At 40.5% G+C, this 23,083-nt stretch overlaps 1 protein-coding gene across 1 annotated transcript in view; it reads right to left on the reverse strand.

The window, feature by feature from the left end:
- Window positions 1-23,083, reverse strand: part of atrnl1b (attractin like 1b) — a 947,890-nt gene that overhangs the window by 355,079 nt on the left and 569,728 nt on the right. Inside the window, exon 26 of the mRNA XM_043712811.2 lies at window positions 2,731-2,809. Within this exon, the coding sequence (XP_043568746.1) occupies window positions 2,731-2,809 (79 nt within the window). The remainder of the gene's footprint in view (window positions 1-2,730; window positions 2,810-23,083) is intronic.

Raw genomic sequence — 23,083 nt, forward strand, 5'->3', positions numbered from 1 at the left:
TAAATTATGATTTGCTGCAGTCCAAGCAATTATCCTTGTGTATCCATTAGATAGAATCTCCCAACCTAAAAATGACCCATTAACTTTTCTGAAAAGAACTGCAGATGCTGTGAATCAGAAACAAAATCAGAGGTTGCTGGCGAAGTTCAGGAGATCTGACAGCATCTGTGAAGAGAATTCAAAGTTAACATTTCGTGTCTGGTGACTCTTCCCTCAGAACTGATGCTGCCAAACCTGCTGAACTTTTATGACAATTTCTGTTTTTGTTTCATTCACTTCTATGGTCTTTTTGTTTGCAAATCAACTCTTTATCCATGCCAGTACATTGTCCCCAATCCTGTGAGCGACAAACGTATTTACTAACCTCTTGCGTATGGCTTTATCAAACTCTATCTCATTCGCTGCAGGCAAGGATGCCCCGAGGCATAGTACATTAGTGAGACCAAGCAGATGCTACAACAACAGATTAATGGACACCGTGCAACAATTGCCACACAGGGATGTTCCCTCCCAGTCGGGGAACACTTCAGCAGTCAGAGACATGCAGCCTCGGATCTTCAGGTGACCGTCCTCCAAGGCAGACTTCAGGATATGCAACAATGTAGAGTGGTCGAGCAAAGGCTGATAGCCAAGTTCGGAAACCATAAGGATGGCCTCAATCTGGACCTTGGGTTCATGTCGCACTACAGGTGACCCCACTAAACTATACATTCTCTCATACATGCACACTCTTACATACTCACACTCACGCAGACCCTCTCTCATACACACGTTCTTTCTCATATACACACACACACCCACCGCACTCGCACCCACGCACACAACTTCTCACAGGCTTATACTCCATCACACTCACACACAAACACTTTACCAAACATGCTCACATGCAAACAAACACTCTCTCATGTGCACTCACATTCACAGGCATAAACTCTCGTTCTTTCTCTCTCTCTCTCTCACACATGCATGCACATACACATGTAGTCCATTGGGTGAATTTGCATTTTCAGATTAATATGTGCAGATACATTCTATTTTGCTCAAAAAGCACACAGCCTACAGGCAGTCAATTCAGGCAGTCAATCCATGTAACATTTTATAAGTTCCTACTTTGGAAACAGAACCAGTCTGACTCAAGATTGGGATACAGACAGATTCTAACCTCATATCTTTAATGCATTGTCTGAGCTGAGATGTCACCCGATTTTATAAAGCCTTAAATTATCTGGAGAATCTGACTTAAAAGAAGTTCTGTTTACATAACGAATCGAAACCTGCAACCCATTCTAAAAGATGAAAGACTTAACAGCAATGTTTGTTCAATATATCATTTCAATTGCATGACACTAATCTTTTGCTGTAAATTCTGTCTTATGATGCCGTTCCACAGCCACTTGATGAAGGAGCAGCACTCCGAAAGCTAGTGCTTCCAAATTATAACTTAGTATTGTGTGATTTTTAATTTTGTCCACCCCAGTCTGTCATCGGCTCCTCCACATCTGGCAAAGTATTCATTATCTTCAAGAAGGAGAACAAATTTTGTGCATCTGCAGAAAAGTTTGTGCCAGAAAACTGGCATTATAACATAATGTGAGCACCTGATTCCACAGAAATTCTGATGAAAATGATCCTTTCCCACAACAGTACAAGCAGAAAATTTGGTCGACACACCGGTACCTATGGGACAAGGAGCGTGCCGGTTGTTCAAATATTTTGGATAATCAAGAAGTATGCATAACCACAGTAAAACATTATCAAGCTGAGCTTTGAGACATCAACATCCCTAAAAAAACATCTGGGATATAGATATGACTGTTGTACTTTATTAAAAACATAAATACTCACACATGGCAGCTAATAATGGTATTTCCGGCTTTTTATGCTGGTTTACCAAGAGTATCAGTTGAGTGCCAGTTAAAACAATGTTTGCCGTATAACCTACATATCTTTAGATAAGTGGATCAATAACAATGTAAAGTTGAAGCAGGGCAGAGAAACGGCAGGAAACTGAGTTGATTAGTCAAAAAAATACAACCAAAATAATAAGTGAAATCTAGATAATAGAAGGAAACATATTGCATCAAAACTGCCAAGACAAGGAGCGATTTATTCATAAACCATTAGGTATTTAAAATGAAAGATTGAGGGACAAATTTGTATTTTATCTCAAATAAGGGTTGGCACGATGGCTCAGTGGTTCGCACTGCTGCCTCACAACTCCAGGGATCTGTGTTTGATCCCAGCCTCGGGTGACTGTGTGGAGTTTGCACGTTCTCCCTGTGTCTGTGTGGGTTTCCTCTGAGTGTACTGGTTTCCTCCCACAATCCAAAAGACTTGGGCTTGTGGACAGTAACCTTCCATAAAATTCACCAAAACAGAAATTAGTTACATGTCAGTTAAGTTTCAACCCAGAGATCAAATGTATAGATCATAATAGCCAGAAATTCTCCATCATAGTTTAATCAGGAAATTATTATACCTTGTCGTGGACATGAAATTATCCACATTACATGTACTTTGCAAAAAGCAAATCACTTACAAAGATCTGTAATCATCTGATTCTCAATATCATCCATTATGTGATTTGAATACTGCCAAGTGATGAATAAATTGGCAACATTTTGCTCATCTTTTTTGCACAGGAATAAAGGTAAGATATCCAGACGAATTGGAAGAAAATTAATTCGACAAAATAAACAATCAATTAAGAGTAACATTGCTATCTCCTACCTCTCTCCTTCGCGAAGCCCAGCAAGATTGTTTGATTTTCCATACTACAGCAGCCACCAAGAGTAATGACAGGAAACAGCTACAAGGAAATAATCAAATGCATCCAGATATGATTATGTTATCATTGCAATAACAACAAATTTTACACAATAATGATTCAGCATTTGCCACTTAGCTTTTTAAAGTTTATAGTAATGAAAATGCAACTTTGCCCTTATGTGAAAGCTCTTAATAAGATACACATTTCTCCCAATATTAGGTATCATACTTGCATCTAATTGATTCAAATTCAGGTAGGCAGAAGACGAAGAAGAATCAAAACTTAAGTGTCCAATTCTCTGGGGCTTTCTATGAATGATGCAAGACTGGGTATCCTCAGTGTTTTTATACCGTAAATCCTGACCGCAGCAATCTCTAGAGGTTTCCTGTTTCCCAATGCACTAAATTACAAATTTTTGTCCTGGTTTACATAAGCCTCTGTGGCAACATCCCACCTTACTTCCTCAAAGTCTACCTTTTTATGAGGTCACTTTGAAGTTAACTGTGTATTGTATATATGATGTGCAGGTGCCGATGTTGGACTGAAGTGGACAAAGTTAAAAATCACACAACACAGGTTATAGTCAAAAAGGTTTATTTGGAAGTACTAGCTTTCAGAGCGCTGCTCCTTCATCAGATAACTAGTGGGGCAAGATCATAAGACATAGAATTTATAGTAAAAGATCATAGTGTCATGCAACTGATACGATATATCGAACAAACCTAGACTGCTGTTCAGTTTTCATCTTTTAGAATGGGCTGCAGGTATCAATTCATTAATATGTAAAACCCAGAAATTCTTTCAAGTTACACTCCTGAGATAATTTAAAGTTTTATTCAAAAAAGACACCTCAGCTCAGGCAATGCATTAAAAGTGTGCGGTTAGAGTCCACCTGTACTCCAATGTTGAGTCAAACTGGGTGTATTTCCAAAGTAGGAATTTATGAAATGTCACATGGATTGACTGCCTGCAGATTGTGTGCTTTTTGAACAAAATAGAATAAATCTGCAAATACAATTCTGCAAATGCAAATTAACCATATAAACTTATATGCTTGTGCATGCATGTGAGGGAGAGTGTGCAAGTGTGGGAGAGAGTGTGAATGTGTGCGTATACACATGTGTGCTTGGTAGTGTGTGTGCCTGAGTGTGATGGAGTAAAAGCTCGTGAGAGGGTGTGGGCGTGGGTGAGTGTGTGTGGAGTTTATGTGTGTGTATCTGAGGAACTGGCAATATTGTTCCAAGTCAGACACAGAGAGAGACTTGAAAGTGTACTTTCAGATGTAAATGTTTCCAACCGTCTGATGTCCAATCCTTCAGCATGGTAGAGATCCTGGGGTTTGGAAGATGCTATTGAAGGAGGCTTGGTACGTTGCTGCTGTGTACCTTACATATAGTACATACCACTGCCATTATGCACTAGTGGCAGAGGATGGCACTATTCAAATGGACAAGACATTGATAATGCAGATAGCTTTGTCATGGATGGTGTCATGCTACCTGAAAGTGCTGTACTCATCCAGGCAAGTGGAGAGGATTCCATCACACATTGACTTATGCCTTGTCAATGTAGGGCAAGTTCTGCAGGAAGTGATTTAGTTGCCACAGAATTCCCACCCTGTGAAGTTGGTCCAAGTAACTCTTGCCAATCTCCAGGATGTTGATAGTGGAAGACATTTAGTGATGGCAAACCAACTGAACTTTAAGAAGATAGCTGAAAATGGTTCATGTCTTCCTTAAATATGGTCAACTGTTGTTTGACATTTATCAGCCCAACCACACCAATTAGCAAGGGGCTTTAGCACATGGTCACAGACCGGTTCAGTATCTGAGGAATGAGAGTGACACCTCATTGTGCAACTGTCAGTGAACATCCCCGATTCTGACTTGGAAATGGGGGAAGCAGCTGAAGACGGTTGGGCCTGCGGAATTTTTGAAATGATAGCTGAGACTGAGATGATAGGACTCAAAAATGACATCCATCTATATTTTGCTTGGTATGCTAATTAGAGTTTTTGTTGTTTCACATTGACTTCAACTTTTCTCAGGCTGGTTGATTCCACACAGATGCCTTAGGGGATCAAAATTACCTGTTTGCAATTGTGTAAGAAAGTAACATTTATTTACTTTTTCAGAATCAATAAATAAGCACTGCTTCACTGTCTTTGGGGAAATCGCTTTCAAATCTCTTCCCAAAAAGTGAATTTCTGAGATTTCTTTAGAGATTGTAGAACTGGAGAAGCTCTGATTTTACAATAACATGAACTAAGCACAGCTAATCTTATTCTAACTTTGTTAATCATGCACTTAGAATATATTATCTGTGTTCCCCTCCTGAATTATGCATGATGTTTTGAAGCTTAGACAGTGGCGATGTGGGAATTTACATTCTATTGCAAGTAATATCAAGAGCAACAATCACTAATTAAAGGGAAGCAGCCATTTAGGTACAGTGATTCGGTTTAAACTGGTCATGTGAATTTGATAGTATTCCTCCCCATCAACCCAATCAGATTTGAAATACTCCGTATGCCTAGCCAACCTATCTATCGAAGCCTTCATCTTCCCACTCACTTCCCAGCCCCAGGCACGTCGAAAAAACATGCCTGATCTCCCTGTCTCCTCTTTACCCCGGTCACCCACCAATCAAAGCCAAGGTCCAGCCAATTCCCAATCCTGCATTACCACTTTTTCCTTCCATCGTCTATTGTCTCCCCCACTTCTATAATGAGTTGAAGATTGAAGATCAATATTCAACAGATTTTCTGTTTACATTTTTCTATATTTTTGCATTTTAAGTAAAATCTAAACAAAAAATAAACAACATACTCAAAGACTGCATACTCCAAACAAAATGTTGCTGTTCACATGGTCACAGACTGCTTCAATGTTTCAATGCATACAAAAAGTTTTGCGTCTTGTATGCATCCATTGAACACCAAATATCACCTTGTATTACACATACAAAACAATCAGTATAAAAGAAAATTCAATTATCAATCTGAAACCTTAAAGAAACATAGATAGACCTAGCTTCCGACTGATCTCACTGAGCTCAGCAGCTAACATTATTTGGATTTATTTATTAAGTGTAGTCACCTTAAAGGCAAAACATTTGGGCATCTCAAAAATGGAACAGACTATCTTGCCCCACAGCCATATAATGGCCACTGTGTCTTTAATTGACTAAAGTGAAATCTTCCATTCTCATGTGTGAAGCAATTAAGCCTCTGAGATTTGGCAGGCAACCAACAGCTGGTAGATCTTTTATCCGAGCAGTATTACAAGCAATGGTAGCAGCTAATGCCAGGAAGACGGGCAGTTCCCTGAAGAGGAAATAACAAGGAACATGGAAAAGTTAAATCTATGAGGCTAGAAGGGTTGAGTTACCTGGACTGATGGGGTTGGGGGAGGAGGATGAGGAACATAATTGGGTACAGTGTTACCAAACTGAAAGCAACTCCCCCAGTCCAGCCACAATGCTTGTAGCATATTTACAAAGCCACCTGAGATCCCTGGCACTGGGCTTTTCCTCTGCAAGTAAAATTCCAGTAAAGGTGAGAAGACCACTTTGGAGCCACGGCTTGCCCACCTAGAAGGTCCTAAAAGGTGGCCGACAGGTGTGTGGACTGCTCAACTCTTGATTCTAATGCAGAATTCATGCCTCCACATCTCAGTTTGTCACTTTGCATCCAAAATTCAGGCCCATACTTTAGATCCTATGCTGTCAGCAACACCATGATAATATGCAAATTATTTTCAAAACATTATATTCGAAGTGAATGGCTTATAAAACTCAATTTTTAAATTATTGTATATCTAAAAATGGTTTTGCAATTCCTTCTGCCACCTCCTCTCACATGAGGGAGCTTGTATCAATCCTTCTACTTCGCTTAAAAAAAACTGATAGTAATGCGGTTCCAGTGCTTTCAAGTTGAGCGGTTCAGATGTGAAATGCATCAGGCAAAAGCATTTTTCTTTTTCAAATCTGAGATATAAACTCTATGATGAATCTTTTCAAGTAATTGAGCTGAGAAATGATCCCACTCATCACCCGTTTGGATCGATCGATTTGCCATATCAATGATAAAGGGAACTGAAGAGTGACCATGGTGTTTTGACAGTTGTCACTGCTAGTTCTAGAGCAATAAAATACAAGATATCAAACCTGCTGTGTTGCATCATGGGAGTCCTTTTTAATTATAAAAGAATCAATAAATTACAAATATGAAGGTTGCGTAAATTCTGGCAGTTTTTCACAAAAGGAACAAAGTTTCTTATAATGTGTGTGTTGCATTCTAGGGGATTGTCTGAAATTATGAAATTCAGTTAAATAGTAAATTACACAAAATAAAGACAGAGAAATGTACAACACGGAAACAGACCCTTTAATCTGACTTGTCCATGCCAATCAGATATCCTAAATTAATCCATCCCATTTGCCAGCATTTGGTCCAGATCCCCCTAAACCCTTCTTATTCATATACCCATCCAGATATCCTTTAAATGTTGTAATTGTACCAGCCTCCACCACTTCCTCTGGCAGCTCATTCCACACATGAACCACCCTCTTTCCCCTCTCACCTTAAATCTATGTCGTCAAGTTTTGGACTCCCCCACCCTGGGCAAAAGACCTTGAACTATTCATTCTATCCATGATCTTCATGATTTTATAAACTTCTAAAGTCACCCCTCAGCCTCTGATGATCCAGGGAAAACATCCCCAGCCTAACCAGTCTCTCCCCATAGCTCATAACCTCCAACCTGGGTAATATCCTTGTAAATCTTTTCTGAATCTTTTCAAATTTTACAACATCCTCCCTAAAGCAGGGAGACCAGAACTGAACATAGTATTCCAAAAGTGGCCTAACCAATGTTGTGTACCGCTGCATGATGACCTCCCAACTCTTATACTCAATGCACTAACCAATGCAAGTTTACCAAACATAGTGTACATATCCTATCTACCTCTGATTCCACTTTCAAATGACAATTCAATTAATTTATTAATTCTTTATTCTCACTTCAATTTGCTTGCATTTGCAAAGTTCAAAATAATTACCATCCTTGAATTATATACAAAGCATTAGTGTTACTGTTACAAATGTCAAGTTATAATGCTTTAGGACTGCTTTTAATTTAGGACAAAATGGACTACAGGAGCACTAGATAATTCAGCCCCGCAAGTTTGCTCTATCATTTTAGACCATGCTTGATCATGCCACTTTCCTGCTTTATTCCTCTATCCTTCGCTATTTTTTGGATCTAGAAATCTATCGATCACTTCTTCGAACATGAAACTCAGTTTCCATTGCTCTTTGATATTGAGAATTCCAAAGATTCACAAGCGTCAATGAAGAAATTCTAAAGAGTGTGTCCCTCTACTGAAGCTGTGTCCCTTGGATCTGGATTCCCTCAGCCAGAGGAAACATCCTCTCCTCTATTTAGCCCTTTAAGCATGTTGTACGTTTCAATGAGATCACCTCACATTCTTGAGAGAATGCAGACCCAGGAATAAAACACTGATGAGAGTTACATAACCTGTTCTGAATTCTGCTGACAGCAAGCCGAGCTGGTGTAGTTGTGCAAGATTACAGGAGACACCAACTTGTTTTACTAGGAAGAAGATGCTAAACAATAGGCAAAGTGTTTATGCTGACAGTGAATGGAATTGCATGTTCCTAAGTCCCATAAGATGTTCTCAGAAACAATGAATCACAGAAATGAAATCGAAGACCATTTTGGCCCATTGCATCTGCACTGACTCTCCAGATGAAAATCATGACTTAGTCTTTTAATCCTGCCTTTTCTCTTTTACCTTGCACATTCTTGTTTTTAAATAATCATCTAATTCACACTTAGATTGAATTGAAATTACCAGGTCACCTCCAGGTAATGATTCCAGATCTGAATCATCATTGAGGGAAAGTTATTTTCTCACATCACATTTGCTTCTTTTGAAAATCATTTCAATTCTGTGCCCAGTTATCCTTGATCCTTTTATGAGCAGAAACAGTTTCTCCTTAGAAACTATTTCTCTATCATATCTCCTCTTAGGCTTCTTCGCTCAAAGGAGGTTAGCTCCTACCTCTCCATTGTACTTTCATAACTGAAGTGTATCAGCGCTGGAGCAATTCTTATACATCTTATCTGCACTCTCTAATATATTCACACCCTTCCTATAGAGTAGCACCTGGACTCCACCAGGCCTAACGTATGTCCTACATAAATTAAGCATGATTTCCATACTCTTATGTTCAATGCCTCTGTTAATAAACCCTGAACATTATGTGATTTAAGTGCTCTCTTTACCTGTTCTGTCACCTTCAATGATCTGTGCACACATAAATCCAGATCCCTCTACTCCTGAACCCCCTTTAGAACTGTACCCCTTATTTCATATTAAATGTTCATGTCCTTACCAAAATGCACAATCTCACTCTTCTCTGCATTGAACTTCATCTGTCATCTATCCACCCACTTCACCAACTTGCCTACTTCCTTTTGAAGTTCTACACTGTCCTTATAACAGTTTACAATGTTTCCAAGTTCCACATCATCTGCAAACCTTGACATTTTACCTGTACACCAAGATCTTATCAGTAATATACATCAAAAAAAGCAAAAGTCCCAATACCAATTCATGGGGAACTCCACCACAAAACTTCTTCCAGCCCGAAAAATATCCATTGACTGGCTTACCACTACTCAATTTTTAATCTACATTGTTATTATCCATTTTATTTCATGAGTTATGATCTTTCTCATAAGTTTGTTGCATAGCACTGTTATATAGAATCCTTAAAGTGTGGAAACAGGCCCTGTGGCCCAACAAGTCACACCGACCCTCCAAAAATTAACCCACCCAGATACTTATCCCAGACGAATACATCTAACTGACACATCCCTGAACTCTATGGGCAATTTTAACATAGCCAATTCACTTAACCTGCACATCTTTGGATTGTGGGAGGAAACCAGAGCAAACCCACAGAGACACGGGGAGAACGTGCAAACTCCACACAGACAGTCACCCGAGGCAGGAATCGAACCCGGGTGCCTGGCTCCGTGAGGCAACAGTGCTAACCACTGAGTCACCATGCCATCCCACTGCTTCAAAAACTTTTGAAAGTTAAGGTACACTAAGTTAATATCATTGCTGTCATTGATTTTTTGTTATCGACTCAAAACCTCTTTCAATTTGGTTCAAAACATTTTCGTTTTACAAATCTATGCTGGCTCTTCCTGGTCAACTCATCTGTTTTCCCTATGTGACTATTAATTCTATCCTGAATGACCGTTTTTGAAATTACCCTATCCTGAAGTTAAACTGACTGGTCATCATTTGTTGGGCTTATCCTTACAACCTTTGTTGAACAACAGTATGATATTTGCAATTCTCCAGTCTTCTGGCATTTCCCTGAGTCAAGTGAAGACTAAAAGATTATGGTTAATGCCCTGAAATCTTCACGCACACTTCCTTGAATATCATTGGATGTACCTCAACTGGTCCTGGAGCCTTGCCAACTTTAAGTACCAAAACTTCCTAATCAGTTTTGAATTCCTCTAGTGACAAAGTTCCGATGTCATTAAGAATATCAGGTTTCGTAAATGGTTTAACTGAAAGTGGTCTAGTTAATTTTAAAATAAAATGACGATGTGTGTCTAAAGAACAGCGAATTAGTTTGCCTCTCTGGGACACACGGCTAATGTGAATCATATTACCTTGGAGATAGGCTTTATAGAAAGCAAGAGCATAGGAAATCATTATATAATTATATTGTAGGCCGTTTTCTTAAAACATCATTGACTGCACAAAGAAAGGAGGAGGACATGCCCCTATCTACATCAAAAAGCTGAGGTGGAGATGATCGAGAGCATCAATTTTCTAGGAGTGACAATAATTAGCAATATATCCTGATCCTCTCAGAGTGATGCAAAAGTCAAGAAGGCCCAACAATGCCTCTTCGTCCTCAGGAGACTTATGAAATTCAGCACTTTCAGAGGGACTCTCCCCAACATTTAGAGATGCACCACGAGCATTCTCGCTGGGTGCATCACAACTTGGTATGGCAACTGCTCTGCCCAAGACTGTAAGAAATTACAAAAGTTGTGAACATAGCCCATATCATCACGCAAGCCAACCTCCCATCCATTGACTCCATGGAAATGCGGCCAACATCAAAGACTCCTCCCATCCCGATAATCCTCTCATCCAACATCTTTCGTCAGACAGAGGATACAGAAGCCTAAACACAATGGTAACAACAGGTTCAAGAATGGCTTCTTCCCCACTGTAATTAGACTACTGAATGAACCTCTCTAATTTCAAATCTAATGTTGATCTTGCTTTTGTGTATCTCTTGTAGCAGTCATAATCTTGCATGCCTCGCTCTGTTTAAATACCCTATGTTTTTGTATGTATGATCTGTCTGTTTGCACACAAAACAATACTGTTCACCGTCCTTAGGTACATGCAACAACAATAAGTCAAACCAAATCTCACAAATAGCTTCTGTCTGCTAGAATTCAAAAAAAGAGAAAGAGAAAAGACAGAGAGAGAGAGATTGACAGAGAAAGGGAGGGATTGACAGAGAGAGAGGAATCGACACAGACAGCGAGATTGACACAGACAGGGAGGGATCGACAGAGAGAGAGTGAGTAAGTGAGAGAGATGAAGGATAGAGGCAGCAAGTCACCACAAGAATGCAGCATGGGGATTTCACACATGCATTGAAGAGATTATGTTCATGGGTATTGAAATATAATTGGAAGCTACTCCCTGCTTGAATAGATGGAAGAATACCCATTGCACATCTCAGAGTAAAGGTCAGTTCATGGATGAGAAGTTATCCAGCTGGAAAAGCAAAAAAGAACAAAGAGAAGCAAAAGTAAGGATGCTAAGTAGAGTCTGGACAGCTCAAGAAGAAGAGTAAGAGCAAATTACTGCAGATGGTGGAATCTGTACTGAAAATAAAAAAATGCTGGAGATCACATCGGGTCAGACAGCATCCATGGAGAGAAAACAAGCTTATGTTTCCAGTCTACATGACTCTTCTTCAGACCTAAAGTGAAGTGTGGAGGGGGCAGCATTTATGCTGTGGAGGGTGAGGAAAAAACGCTGTGGATAGTTCAGATTAAGTTATCAGAATGTGAGGATGGCAGAACAGTAGAATATCTAACTGCTAGACTGGAAAGAATAGGCAGTCCCACTAGGGTGGAGGAAGGGGAGAGAGGACATGGTAACAGAGAATGTACCCTTACAGCTAAAAGAAAGGGAAGGAATGGGTTCACAATTTGAAGGTGCTGAACTCAATACTGAGCCCAGAAGGTTGTAAAGTGCCTAGTCTGAAGGTGAGATGTTGCTCCTCCAGTTTGTGCGGTGATTTGCTGCAGCATAGCCAAGAATAGGCAAGTGGGCATGTGAGCAGGACGCTGTGTTAAAATGACCGGCTATGAGAAAGTCAGGGTCATGCTTGTGCACAGATTGGAGGTGTTCTGCAAAGCAGTCACCCAGCCTGCATTTGGTTTCTCCAATGTAGAGTAGGCCACATTGGGTGCAGCGAATACAATACAGAAGATTGGAGGTAGTACAGGTGAAATACTGCTTCACCTGTTAAGTCTATTTAGGCCCTTGGATGATGAGCAGGGAGGTGAAAGGCAGGTATTACTCCTGCAGTTACATGGGAAGGTGCCATGGGAACAGGGGGCTGGTGTTGGCAGTTGAGAAATGGACTGGGGTGTCCTGGAGGGAATAATTCCCATGAAATTCAGACAGAGGGAGTGAGGGGAGGATGTGTTTGGTGGTGGTCTGCTGGAGTTGTCTGAAATATCGGAAAAGGACCCTTTGAATGCAGAGGCTGGTGGGATGAAAAGTGAGGACAAGGTGGACCCAATCACGCTTTTGACACTGATAGAAAGGGGCAAGGGCAGAAGCACAGGTGATAGGTTGGATGTGGCTGAGGGCCCTGTCAATCGCAGTGGGTGAGAAACCATGCTTATGGAAGAAGGAAGTAATGTCAACAGCGCTGTTTTGGAAGGTGGCATCATCCTAACAGATATAACATAGGAGAAGAAACTGGGAGAATGGGATGGAACCCTTGTAAGACGTGGGGTGGAAAGAGCTGTAGTGAAGGTAGCTATGGGAGTCAGTGGCTACATAGTGGATGCAGTCAACAGTTTACTCCCGAAAATGGAGATGGAGAGATCAAGGAAAGGAAAGAAAGTATTGGAAATGAGGTGAAAGCTATAGAGGAGTGGAAATTGGAGTTAAAATGAATAAATATTTCAAGGTCCAGGTGGGAAAATAAAGCGATGCTGATACACCACGAACAGAGCTGTGGGGTCTGGAGGGGGTGTAGTGAAGGACTGGAACAAGGATTGTTCCACATACCCCATAACAAGACAGGCATAACTGGCCCCATGCCGGTGCCCATAGTGACTCCTTTGACTCAGCGGAAGTGAAATAAATTAGAGGAGAAATTGTTGAGTGAGAGAATAAATTTAGTTAAACAGAGGAGAGTTTGGTGGATGGAGATTGTTCAGACCTCTGGTTGAGGATTAAGCCTTCAGACCATCATTTGACGAATGGAGGTATAGAAAGATTGGACATCCATGGTGAACAGGAGGCAGTAAGGACCAGGAAACTGGAAATTGTCAATATGATAGAGGGCATTAGAGGAGTCATGGATGCAGATGGACAGGGTGTGGACAAGTGGAGAGAGGATCGAGTCAAGGTAAATGGAAGTGAGTTTGATGGGGCAGGAACAGCTGGTACAATGGGCCTAACAGGGCAGTCTGGTTTGTGGATTTTGGGAAGGAGGTAGAAGCGGGCTGTCCGAGGTTAACAGACTATAAGATTGGAGGCAGTGGGGGGGAAACATCTCCGGTGACAGTCCTGGCATCAATGTCTTGATGTTCGGATGTGGGGTCATGGTTCAGGGGGCAGTAGGAAGAAGTGTCCAAGAGTTAACATTTAGCCTCCCCAGGAAAAGATCAGAGCACCAGACTACACTGGCACCACTACTGTCAGCAGGTTTGATAACAGAGTTAGGATTGGACCTGAGAACGTGAAGTGTGGCAATTTCAGAAGGGGACAGGTTGGCGTGGGTGAGACGAGCAGAGAAATTGATACAGCTGTTGTCACACTGGCAGTTTTCAGTGAAGAGATCGAGGTCAGGTAAAAGGCCAGAGAAAGGGGTCCAAATGGAGGGTGAATACTGGAGGTGGGTGAAGGAATCAGTGGAACAGGTTGGATGGAATCCTGCCTGAAGAAGTGAGTGCGAGGATGAAGGAAGAGGAATTGCAGTTCAATGTCATGGCGAGCCTGAAATTTATTAAGGCGGGGATGAAGCTGATCCTTTGTTGAGGACAGTATGTTCAGCCTCAGGGAGAGAAAGGTCAGGAGGTATGGTGAAAACACAGCAAGGGCTGGTGGGTCGTAGAGAGGTGACCACAGGGCGCCAGAAAGGGATGGCATCAGAGGACCGGGAAGGGGTGGGTGCTAAGGGACAGTAAGGGATCGGCTCTGAGTGATGGGAGAGGAGGGGGTTCGAGAGGTGGAGAGGGGAGGACGAGGTTGGATGGATGTTGGAGTCCAGCCTTGGAGTCTATCAATATCCTTTCTCCCCAAACACTCCAATCCCCGCCCCCATCATATAAAAGTTGCCCCCTCCACACTTCACATCAGTTCTGATGAAGAGTCATCTAGACATGAAGCGTAAGCTTGCTTTATCTCCATGGATGCTGCCTGACCTGCTGTGATCTGCAGCACTTCTTGTTTTTAAGAAGAATGCTACCTGAATGACAGAGTAAATTGTAACTGTGGAGGAAGATGTTTGATCATGTTCAAGCATTTACAATGGATTATTCTTTATATAATTTAAAGCTTCAGTTGCCCATGGAATAATGTTTACTTGATGTGGCTTTTAGTTTTTTTTTCCTCTCAGTAAGAGTCTTAAAACTTAAAATTCTTTAATAACTGATGTTGGCCACTGGATATTTTTTGTTATTGTTTCTGTGGGGATGATATCACTTACTTTGAATATCTCAATATTGACAGCGAGCTGAGTGAAAGATTGGCCTCAGTTTCCAGTACTTAGGGCCATAGAGATGTATAGCATGGAAACAGACCCTTCGGTCCAGCTCGTCCATGCCGACTAGATATCCCAACCCAATCTAGTCCCACAGGCCAGCACCCGGCCCACATTCCTCCAAACCCTTCCTATTCATATACCCATCCAAATGCCTCTTAAATGTTGCAATTGTACCAGCCTCCACCACTTCCTCTGGCAGCTCATTCCATACACGCACCACCCTCGACGTGAAAACATTGCCCCTTAGGTCTCTTTTATATCTTTCCCCTCTCACCCTAAACTTATACCCTCTAGTTTTGGACTCCCTGACCCCAGGGAAAAGACTTTGTCTATTTATCCTAACCTCTATAAGGTCACCCCTCAGCCTCCAACGCTCCAGGGAAAACAGCCCCAGCCTGTTCAGCCTCTCCCTGTAGCTCAGATCCTCCAACCCTGGCAACATCCATGTAAATCTTTCCTGAACCCTTTCATGTTTCACAACATCTTTCCGATAGGAAGGAGACCAGAACTGCACACAATATTCCAACAGTGGCCTAACCAATGTCCTGTACAGCTGCAACATGACCTCCCAACTCCTGTAGTCATTACTCTGACCAATAAAGGAAAGCATACCAAATGCTGCCTTCACTGTCCTATCTACCTGCAACTCCACTTTCAAGGAGCTATGAACCTGCACTCCGAGGTCTCTTTGTTCAGCAACACTCCCGAGGACTTTACCATTAAGTGTAAGTCCTGCTAAGATTTGCTTTCCCAAAATGCAGCACCTCACATTTATCTGAATTAAACTCCATCTACCACTTCTCAGCCCATTGGCCCATCTGGTCCAGATCCTGTTGTAATCTGAGGTTACCCAATTTGCTGTCCACTACACCTCCAATTTTGGTGTCATCAGCAAACTTACAAACTGTACCTCTTATGCTCGCATCCAAATCATTTATGTAAATGACAAAAAGTAGAGGGCCCAGCACCAATCCTTGTGGCACTCCACTGGTCACAGGCCTCCAGTCTGAAAAACAAGCTGAGAGCCTTATATTAAAAAAAAGTTCACTGGCCCTTATTCCTCTCCATCTCACAAATTCCCTGAGTCTCATTCATGACCACACAGCTCTATCTTTCTTCCTCTGCCCACACCCAATGGACACTCATGCCAACCATGACTTCCTACACAGTTCTATTCACAACCATGCAATTTTACAGAGCCATGTAACTTAATGGAAACTCACACCCTGCATGCAATACCTTTTGCATTTGCACTTACCATGCTAACTCACCCAACATGCATTTATGCGGAGTTTAAATTAAGTTCTTAAGTGCAAATCGATGAATTTGCTATTTAAAAGAAAACATTGTCGCTGTTAACATTCTATTTATGCCATTTAACTTCATTTAATCCCTTACAAAATCAAGCATTTTAATGTACAGTCCCACTTGAAAAAGTTCATAATCTCTTAAAGCAGCCAATCAAGTTGTGAACTGATGATAGGCTGTGAAATCAGTCATCCAACATTAATCCAATAATGACAGAAAATGGGTTTAAATCAACAAACCAAATGCAATACAAAACACTAATTTATTTTGATCACTGTGGAAAGATTTTTATTTCCAAACATTTAAAGTCAGCAATTTTAAATATCTTGACAGTTACCTTTAACAGCTGACCCAACAGCTCCAATGAGTTTTACAATTCCAATGGGTTTACCCACTTTTAAGTACAATTATATCTATTTTTATCAATCCAAACATTGTTTTTAGACCATATCAAAATGATATCCCATCCTTCCAAGGAACTCTGGGAGGTTTTGTCATTTTTTACCCACGTCTAAAGTGCACAAGTTATGTTTTGGATATCATAACAGTGAAAATCAGATTTATCTGTGGTAGCTAAAATTAACATGCACAATTGCCTCCCAAAACCTAGATATACAAATTAAGAACTTATGGATTTATGGATATATCTGTTGCCATTTTCACTACGACAGATATCCTCCCTGACTGGTGAATATTCAGGCCAATGATTTATTGTAACTTTGCAAATTTCATAGAAATGAATGCCAATTTTTAATTAGTGGATGGCCAAGAATCATATCCAAAAACTGTTTCACCTTTTAAATAATGAATTTTCTTTAACAAAATAAAGCTTTTATTCCAGTTTGCATTATCTTGCATTTAATCAATAGCAAAATCCATCTTAGTCTACCTGCTTACATGGACAAGATCCCTTTTGAGTGTCATCAATCTCTCTTAAAGTATTCACTGTCACACAGTAAATGCACAATATCCCTTAAAGAAGATTTCTCTATCTAACTTGCAAATATTGTATATTTGTTTACAACACAACATTTCACAAATCCCTTCACGTCCTGTTTGTCTACAATACTGTGTGCCCATGTTACAATCAACACAAAATGTGGTGAAACTGTTAGTGTTTGAGTAGATCTGAGGAATAATATTATTTCCCTATTTCACAAGTACTAACAGTTGAAAATCAAATTGAATACACTGAATTGGCTTTATTGTCACATGTACTCAAATGAGTTGAGTGAAAGTTTAGAGTCACCGCATTATAGCACCAGTTTAGGTACAAAGGTATCTATGTACAGATAATTGAGATCAAATTTGTAGGAAACAGAAAAAAAGTAAAGAAATAAATAGTCCACCACTATAGGTCATGGAAATAAATTAGAAAAATAAAGAAGAAAGACGTTTTGAATATCAGTCTCTCTGACCCAGTGCATGCTGGCACCAAGCCTGAAGGAGACCTCCAAGGCCTTGCCACCACCTGTGCCGGACACACCAACATAACAGTCTCCTCACTTTTCAGTGCCATTTTTTCGCCGCAGAGCCCGTTTCGCTGATGCAACTGAATCCACACTTGCCCCACAACCAAGCAACCCTGGCTCTGCAGCAGGTTAGGCCACACTAGGCTACGAGTCCCGCTTTGACTTCAGATGTTGCCTTGTGACCGCTGCCATTTTGAAGAGTCCACTGCTGCCGGCACCAAAGTCCCTGATTGCTGGAAGAACTTTGCTGCTGCTGCGACTGGTCCCAAATACCAGGAGAATGAGTTTGCTGCCACTATCACAGACCTTGAATAGCAAGAGAATGCATTTGCTACCGGTACTAGTACCTCGCTGCTGCTCCCTCCTATTTTCGGGCGGAGCCATGTCTGCCACTTGACTCTCGCTGCCGAACTGGTATGCTCTATCACATGCCACAGAAAAGGAGGGGGGAACAAACAAAAGAAAACAAAAACAAAAACAAAGCAAAATAGCAGAAACAAAAGCAAAAGCAAAACAAAGAACAAAAGCAAACGGTAGCAGTTGGGCCCTGGGCAAGAACCTGCATGGATTCCTGTTACTCCGCCTCCATCTTGCACCAGAATAATAGCTGCTTTTGCATAATTAGGAATGTGGTGGGAAGGGATTTACCAAATATATGAAAAAAAGAGTAACTGAGGCTAAGAGTAGGCAGTTACTTAAAGTTACATCTACACTATTTTATAATATTGCTTGTTTTAGAAGCTTTGATTTTTTTGCAGAAAGAATTCAGAAAATTAGAGTTACATTTATGATTAGGTGAAGACTCTTTGTTAGAACGAAGGAAGAGTCATTACCTTTCTCATCAGTCCATATAGGTTAACTGAGCTTGAGTTTAATTTTCATCTTGCTGTACTCTCAAGAGCTAGCAAAGGGACAATGACTCAATAGCCCCCATTGTACACTATGATGCTACCTGAAGAATGTCACTTCTGAATCTGAAGTGTTGTAGTTCAGTGTCAACCTAAATTATGTCAAGTACTACACTTCATGCAATGCCACACATTTCCTACACAGAGGCAGAAGTACTACCAATCAAGCAGCTAACATCTTTGTCTCAGATCAATACAGAATATTTTATGGAGAAATATAAATTACTCAGTGTAATTTCTTGTGCTAATGTTTACACCATTTTAGAGAGTAGAATTGGAGCAGAGTCCTACTAAATGTTAGCCAGCTTTCCCACTTCTAGGCACAAGAGATAGAGTCTATTAATACAAAAACATAATGAAGAGGCCATGACTTTACAATAAAAAAAGACCATTTTGCTCTATAGCCCATTTGACAATTCAAGTGAAGAAGCTACAATTAAATGGACAGATTTTCATTCTTCTCTGCAGATTTGGACCATTTCAAAGATATACCAGGAAAAGCATTCAACATTCAGATGACTTCTTATTAAATAATTTCATACTTCAGAATATATGATGCAGTGTCCAATTAATTATGGAGCATTTAACTGATGAAGGAGAATTGTTTTCATGCTACAATTGGACAGATCCACCAATTTATCAAATTGCACATAGTCACTCAAGAAGGCAACAATTTATGTGAGGAATTGTTCCTGATGTTAGAGTGATTTCAAGAAACATTTGTTGTAACCAGTCTTTATGAAGTGCTTGACAATATCAATGTGAAATGCTGCACCAGGAAGTTTTCTGAATGATAAATGATGTGCGATTTTGTATCACTGATATTCTAGTGGAGAAGGATGTTTCAGATAATGTATAAAGTTTATAACAAGTTTGTTGATCTTCAATCAACTGACAACTGGTTGATACTGGTGCTTTCAAGTAACATCCACAGAATTATAGAATCCCTACAGTATGTAAGCAGACCATTAAGCCCATTGGGTCCACAATGACCCTCCAAATCAGGACCCAGCCCTGATCCTATCCCTGTAACCCTGCATTTCCCATGGCTCATCCATCTGGCCTGCATAGCCCTGGACACTATGGGCAATTTAGCATGGCCAATCCACCTAACCTGCATATCTTTGGAATGTAGGAGGAAACCGGAGAACCCAGAGGAAACCATGCAGACACGAGGAGAATGTGCAAATACCACACAGACAGTCGCCCGAAAGTGGAATTGAATCTGGGTCCCTGCTGCTGTAAGGCAACAGTGCTAACCACTGAGCCACCATGCTGCTCAATTCGCACCATACAAATGCCAGGCAATGACCAACTCCAAAAACAGTCAATCTAACTACCGGCCCTTAACATTCAATGAAGTTGCCATTGCTGAAACCCGCACTAGCAACATCCTGGGAGTTATCATTGACCAGAAACTGGACTGGCTACAGAGCAGATCAGAACTTGGAAAAGTGCAGTGACTAACTCACTTCCCTACTCTCTAAAGCCTGTAGACCATCTACAAAGCACAAGTCAGGAGTATGATGGAATTCTCTCCACTTGCTTGGATGGGTGCAGCTCCAACAAAAAGACGCTTGGCACCATCTAGAACAGAACAGTCCACTTGAATGACACCACACCCGCAAACATCTAATCCCTTCATCACCAATGCTCAGTAGGTTTTGTGTGCTATCTGCAAAATGCACAGCAAAACATCACAAAATCCTTAAACAGCACCTTCCAAATCCACAACTAAATCTATCTCGAAGGACAAGGGCAGCAGATGCAAGATGACACCACAAACTTCAAGTTCCTCTCCAAGCCACTTACTTTTATGACTCAGAAATATATTGCTGTTCATCCAGTGTAATCGAGTCAAAATCCTGGAATTCCCTCCCTATCAGTATTGTAGATCAACTTAAAACAGATGGACTGCAGTGGTTCAAGGTAGCAGCTCACCATGACTTTCTCAAGGGCAACTAGGGACAGGTAATACAAATACTGGACTGCCAGGGATGCCCGAATCTTATGAGTGAATAAAAAGAATCACAAATGATCATAGAAAATAGCGTGTACTGCAGCTCTCTGCAACAGTTTAAATTTATGTCTTGCGAGAGAGGTATGAAGCACAAAATTTATTTCTGGAAATAGGTAGTAAATTCAATTCAGTCTCATATTAGAATGAAAATCCAAAGTTTGAGTACATTGCTAACCAATGGTAAATTGCAAAACTGAACTGAAAACAAAACTGCTAATTTGTGGGAATGAGTTAAAGATGACCACTAAAGTTTACAAATCATCAAAGATCCAATTGATTCAGCACTATCTTCAGGGGCAGAGATCTGCCATTCACTAATAACAAGTTTCTTGCTCATCTCCAGCTGTCATTCGCAGGGTTTTTTTAAGAATCCCTAGTGTGGAAACAAGCCCTTTGGCTCAACAAGTCCACACCAACCCTCCAAAGAGTATTCCGGCCAAACCCATTCCACATTCCTTTACATTTACCCCTGACTAACCTACACATCCCTGAGCAGTATGGGTAATTTAGCATAGCCAATTCACCGAACTTGCACATCTTTGGATTGTGGGTGAGAACTGCAGCACCCAGCAGAAACCCACATTGCCACAGGAAGAATGTACAAAACTCCAAACAGACAGTCACCCGAGGCTGGAATTGAACATGGGTCCCTTGGCGCTGTGAGGCAGCAATGCTAACCACTGAACCAGCATGCCACTCCTATTCTTGAATGTATTTTACAATTTATAATTGCTGAGTTATGAACTCATGTTCTTTATCTTTTTAGTCCAAGAGCTATAATTACCGTGCACACCAGTGCAATATTGTTCTCCAGAAGCATAGAAATGTCCTGACACAGACAAAGGCGATTCAGCCAAACATGTCTGCACCAGTTGAATGAATGAGCAACCCATTCTAATCCTACTTTTCTAACATCTGGGACATAGCCATGCAAGTAACTGTGTTTTGGTTGCGCATCAACATTCCTTTTAAATCAGTTGAGTGTCTCCGCTTCAAACACCGATCCTGGCAGGGAATTTAAGGCATCCATCACCCTCTGCGTGAAAAATGTTTCCTCATGTTGCAATATTGTTTTAATTGAATCCTTTACAGTCCAAAGTAGTTTATTGCACATGATGTGCTGCGAGAGATTTCTGAGGAACATAATAGTTTTATGTACACCTGAAAAGGGTCTCTTTTTAATGCCATGTCCACAGGATGATATCTCTGTTGCATTGAAATCGTTGCAGTGAGACTCAAATCAATAATCGACTGACCCAGGGGTAAGAGAGCTCCATTGAATCAATGCAGACACTTAAATGTGGCCATGCACTGAGAAGTAAAATATTGTGGGCCACTTTGAGAATAAACTTTTTTAAATAAAAAAAAATGTTAATTGGTTGCAGCCAAATCTTTATATTTTTGAATGTAACATAAAAAGTAACCTGTCTTTGGTAACCCAAGAACAACACTTGACATTCTTAGGGGAGAATAATGTAACAAAATTCTATGGTTTTTGTGCCAAAAACAGCAATTCCTCAATGACTAGCAATAACAAATACCACTAATATCTAAGGACACAGAAACAGATGATCCCAGATATGTATCAGACCTCCCCTTGAGGGTTAGCAATGGTAGGCTTTATTCTGCTTTCACAAAATTAAGTTTAAGATGAACGAGCAAAACAATAAATGATCAAAACTGTGCTAATAATTTCGATCAAACGGTATTACTGTCATGTAAAATAACAATTATATAAATATTTCAAAAAGCAAATCACCAAGGAGCAAGTTAATTTTGGAAAAAAAAGTTGGGACTGCCATGATGCAAAATGAGTTTATTTTACAATGCAAATTGGGTGACAAATTTATAGTTGAAATTCCATAGCCAATATTAAAACAGCATCAAGACAAATGGGCCATTAAGCATCAATTGAAACAGCATAAGTTCAGATCAACAGGGAAAGCGCTAAGAACACGAAGGGAAAGCGCTAAGAACACGAAGGGAAAATTATCAGAAGCAACCACTGGGCTGAGACTATAAACAGATATAAAGAGATTAAAATGGAAAAATAGGACTTGAAATAAACAAATCAACAAAAGTAAAATGAAACGATGGAAAATATCTCCAACTGTGAAGTAGAAAGATTGCACTGAGTAGAGAGAGTAAAACCCTAAAGGATCCAACTGAAATTTAAGAATGAAGGAGAATGGGATAAAAGCAACAAGCTAAATAAAACTTTTTTAAAATCAGAGAAAACAGTAACAAATGTTTCAGCTACAGCAAGTACTATTTTCATATATATCTCAAAGGATTAAAAACTAAAGTAGCTTGAAATGTCCAGCAGTTATTGTGAAGACAGAATGTGCTGGAAACCTTACTGAGGATATCCCACCATCTGTTTAATATGGTCCCAAATTTTGCCCAATGCAATTTCCACACTTCCACGCCCCTCAAGAATATCCCCTGTTCTAATTTCCACCTCACCAGTCTCTATATTCAATGATCATTCTTTGCCATTTTGACATTTGA

The sequence above is a fragment of the Chiloscyllium plagiosum genome, unplaced genomic scaffold (assembly GCF_037043375.1).
Source record: "Chiloscyllium plagiosum isolate Xiang-an unplaced genomic scaffold, Cpla_swu_hap1 HiC_scaffold_22, whole genome shotgun sequence".
Taxonomy (NCBI): domain Eukaryota; kingdom Metazoa; phylum Chordata; class Chondrichthyes; order Orectolobiformes; family Hemiscylliidae; genus Chiloscyllium; species Chiloscyllium plagiosum.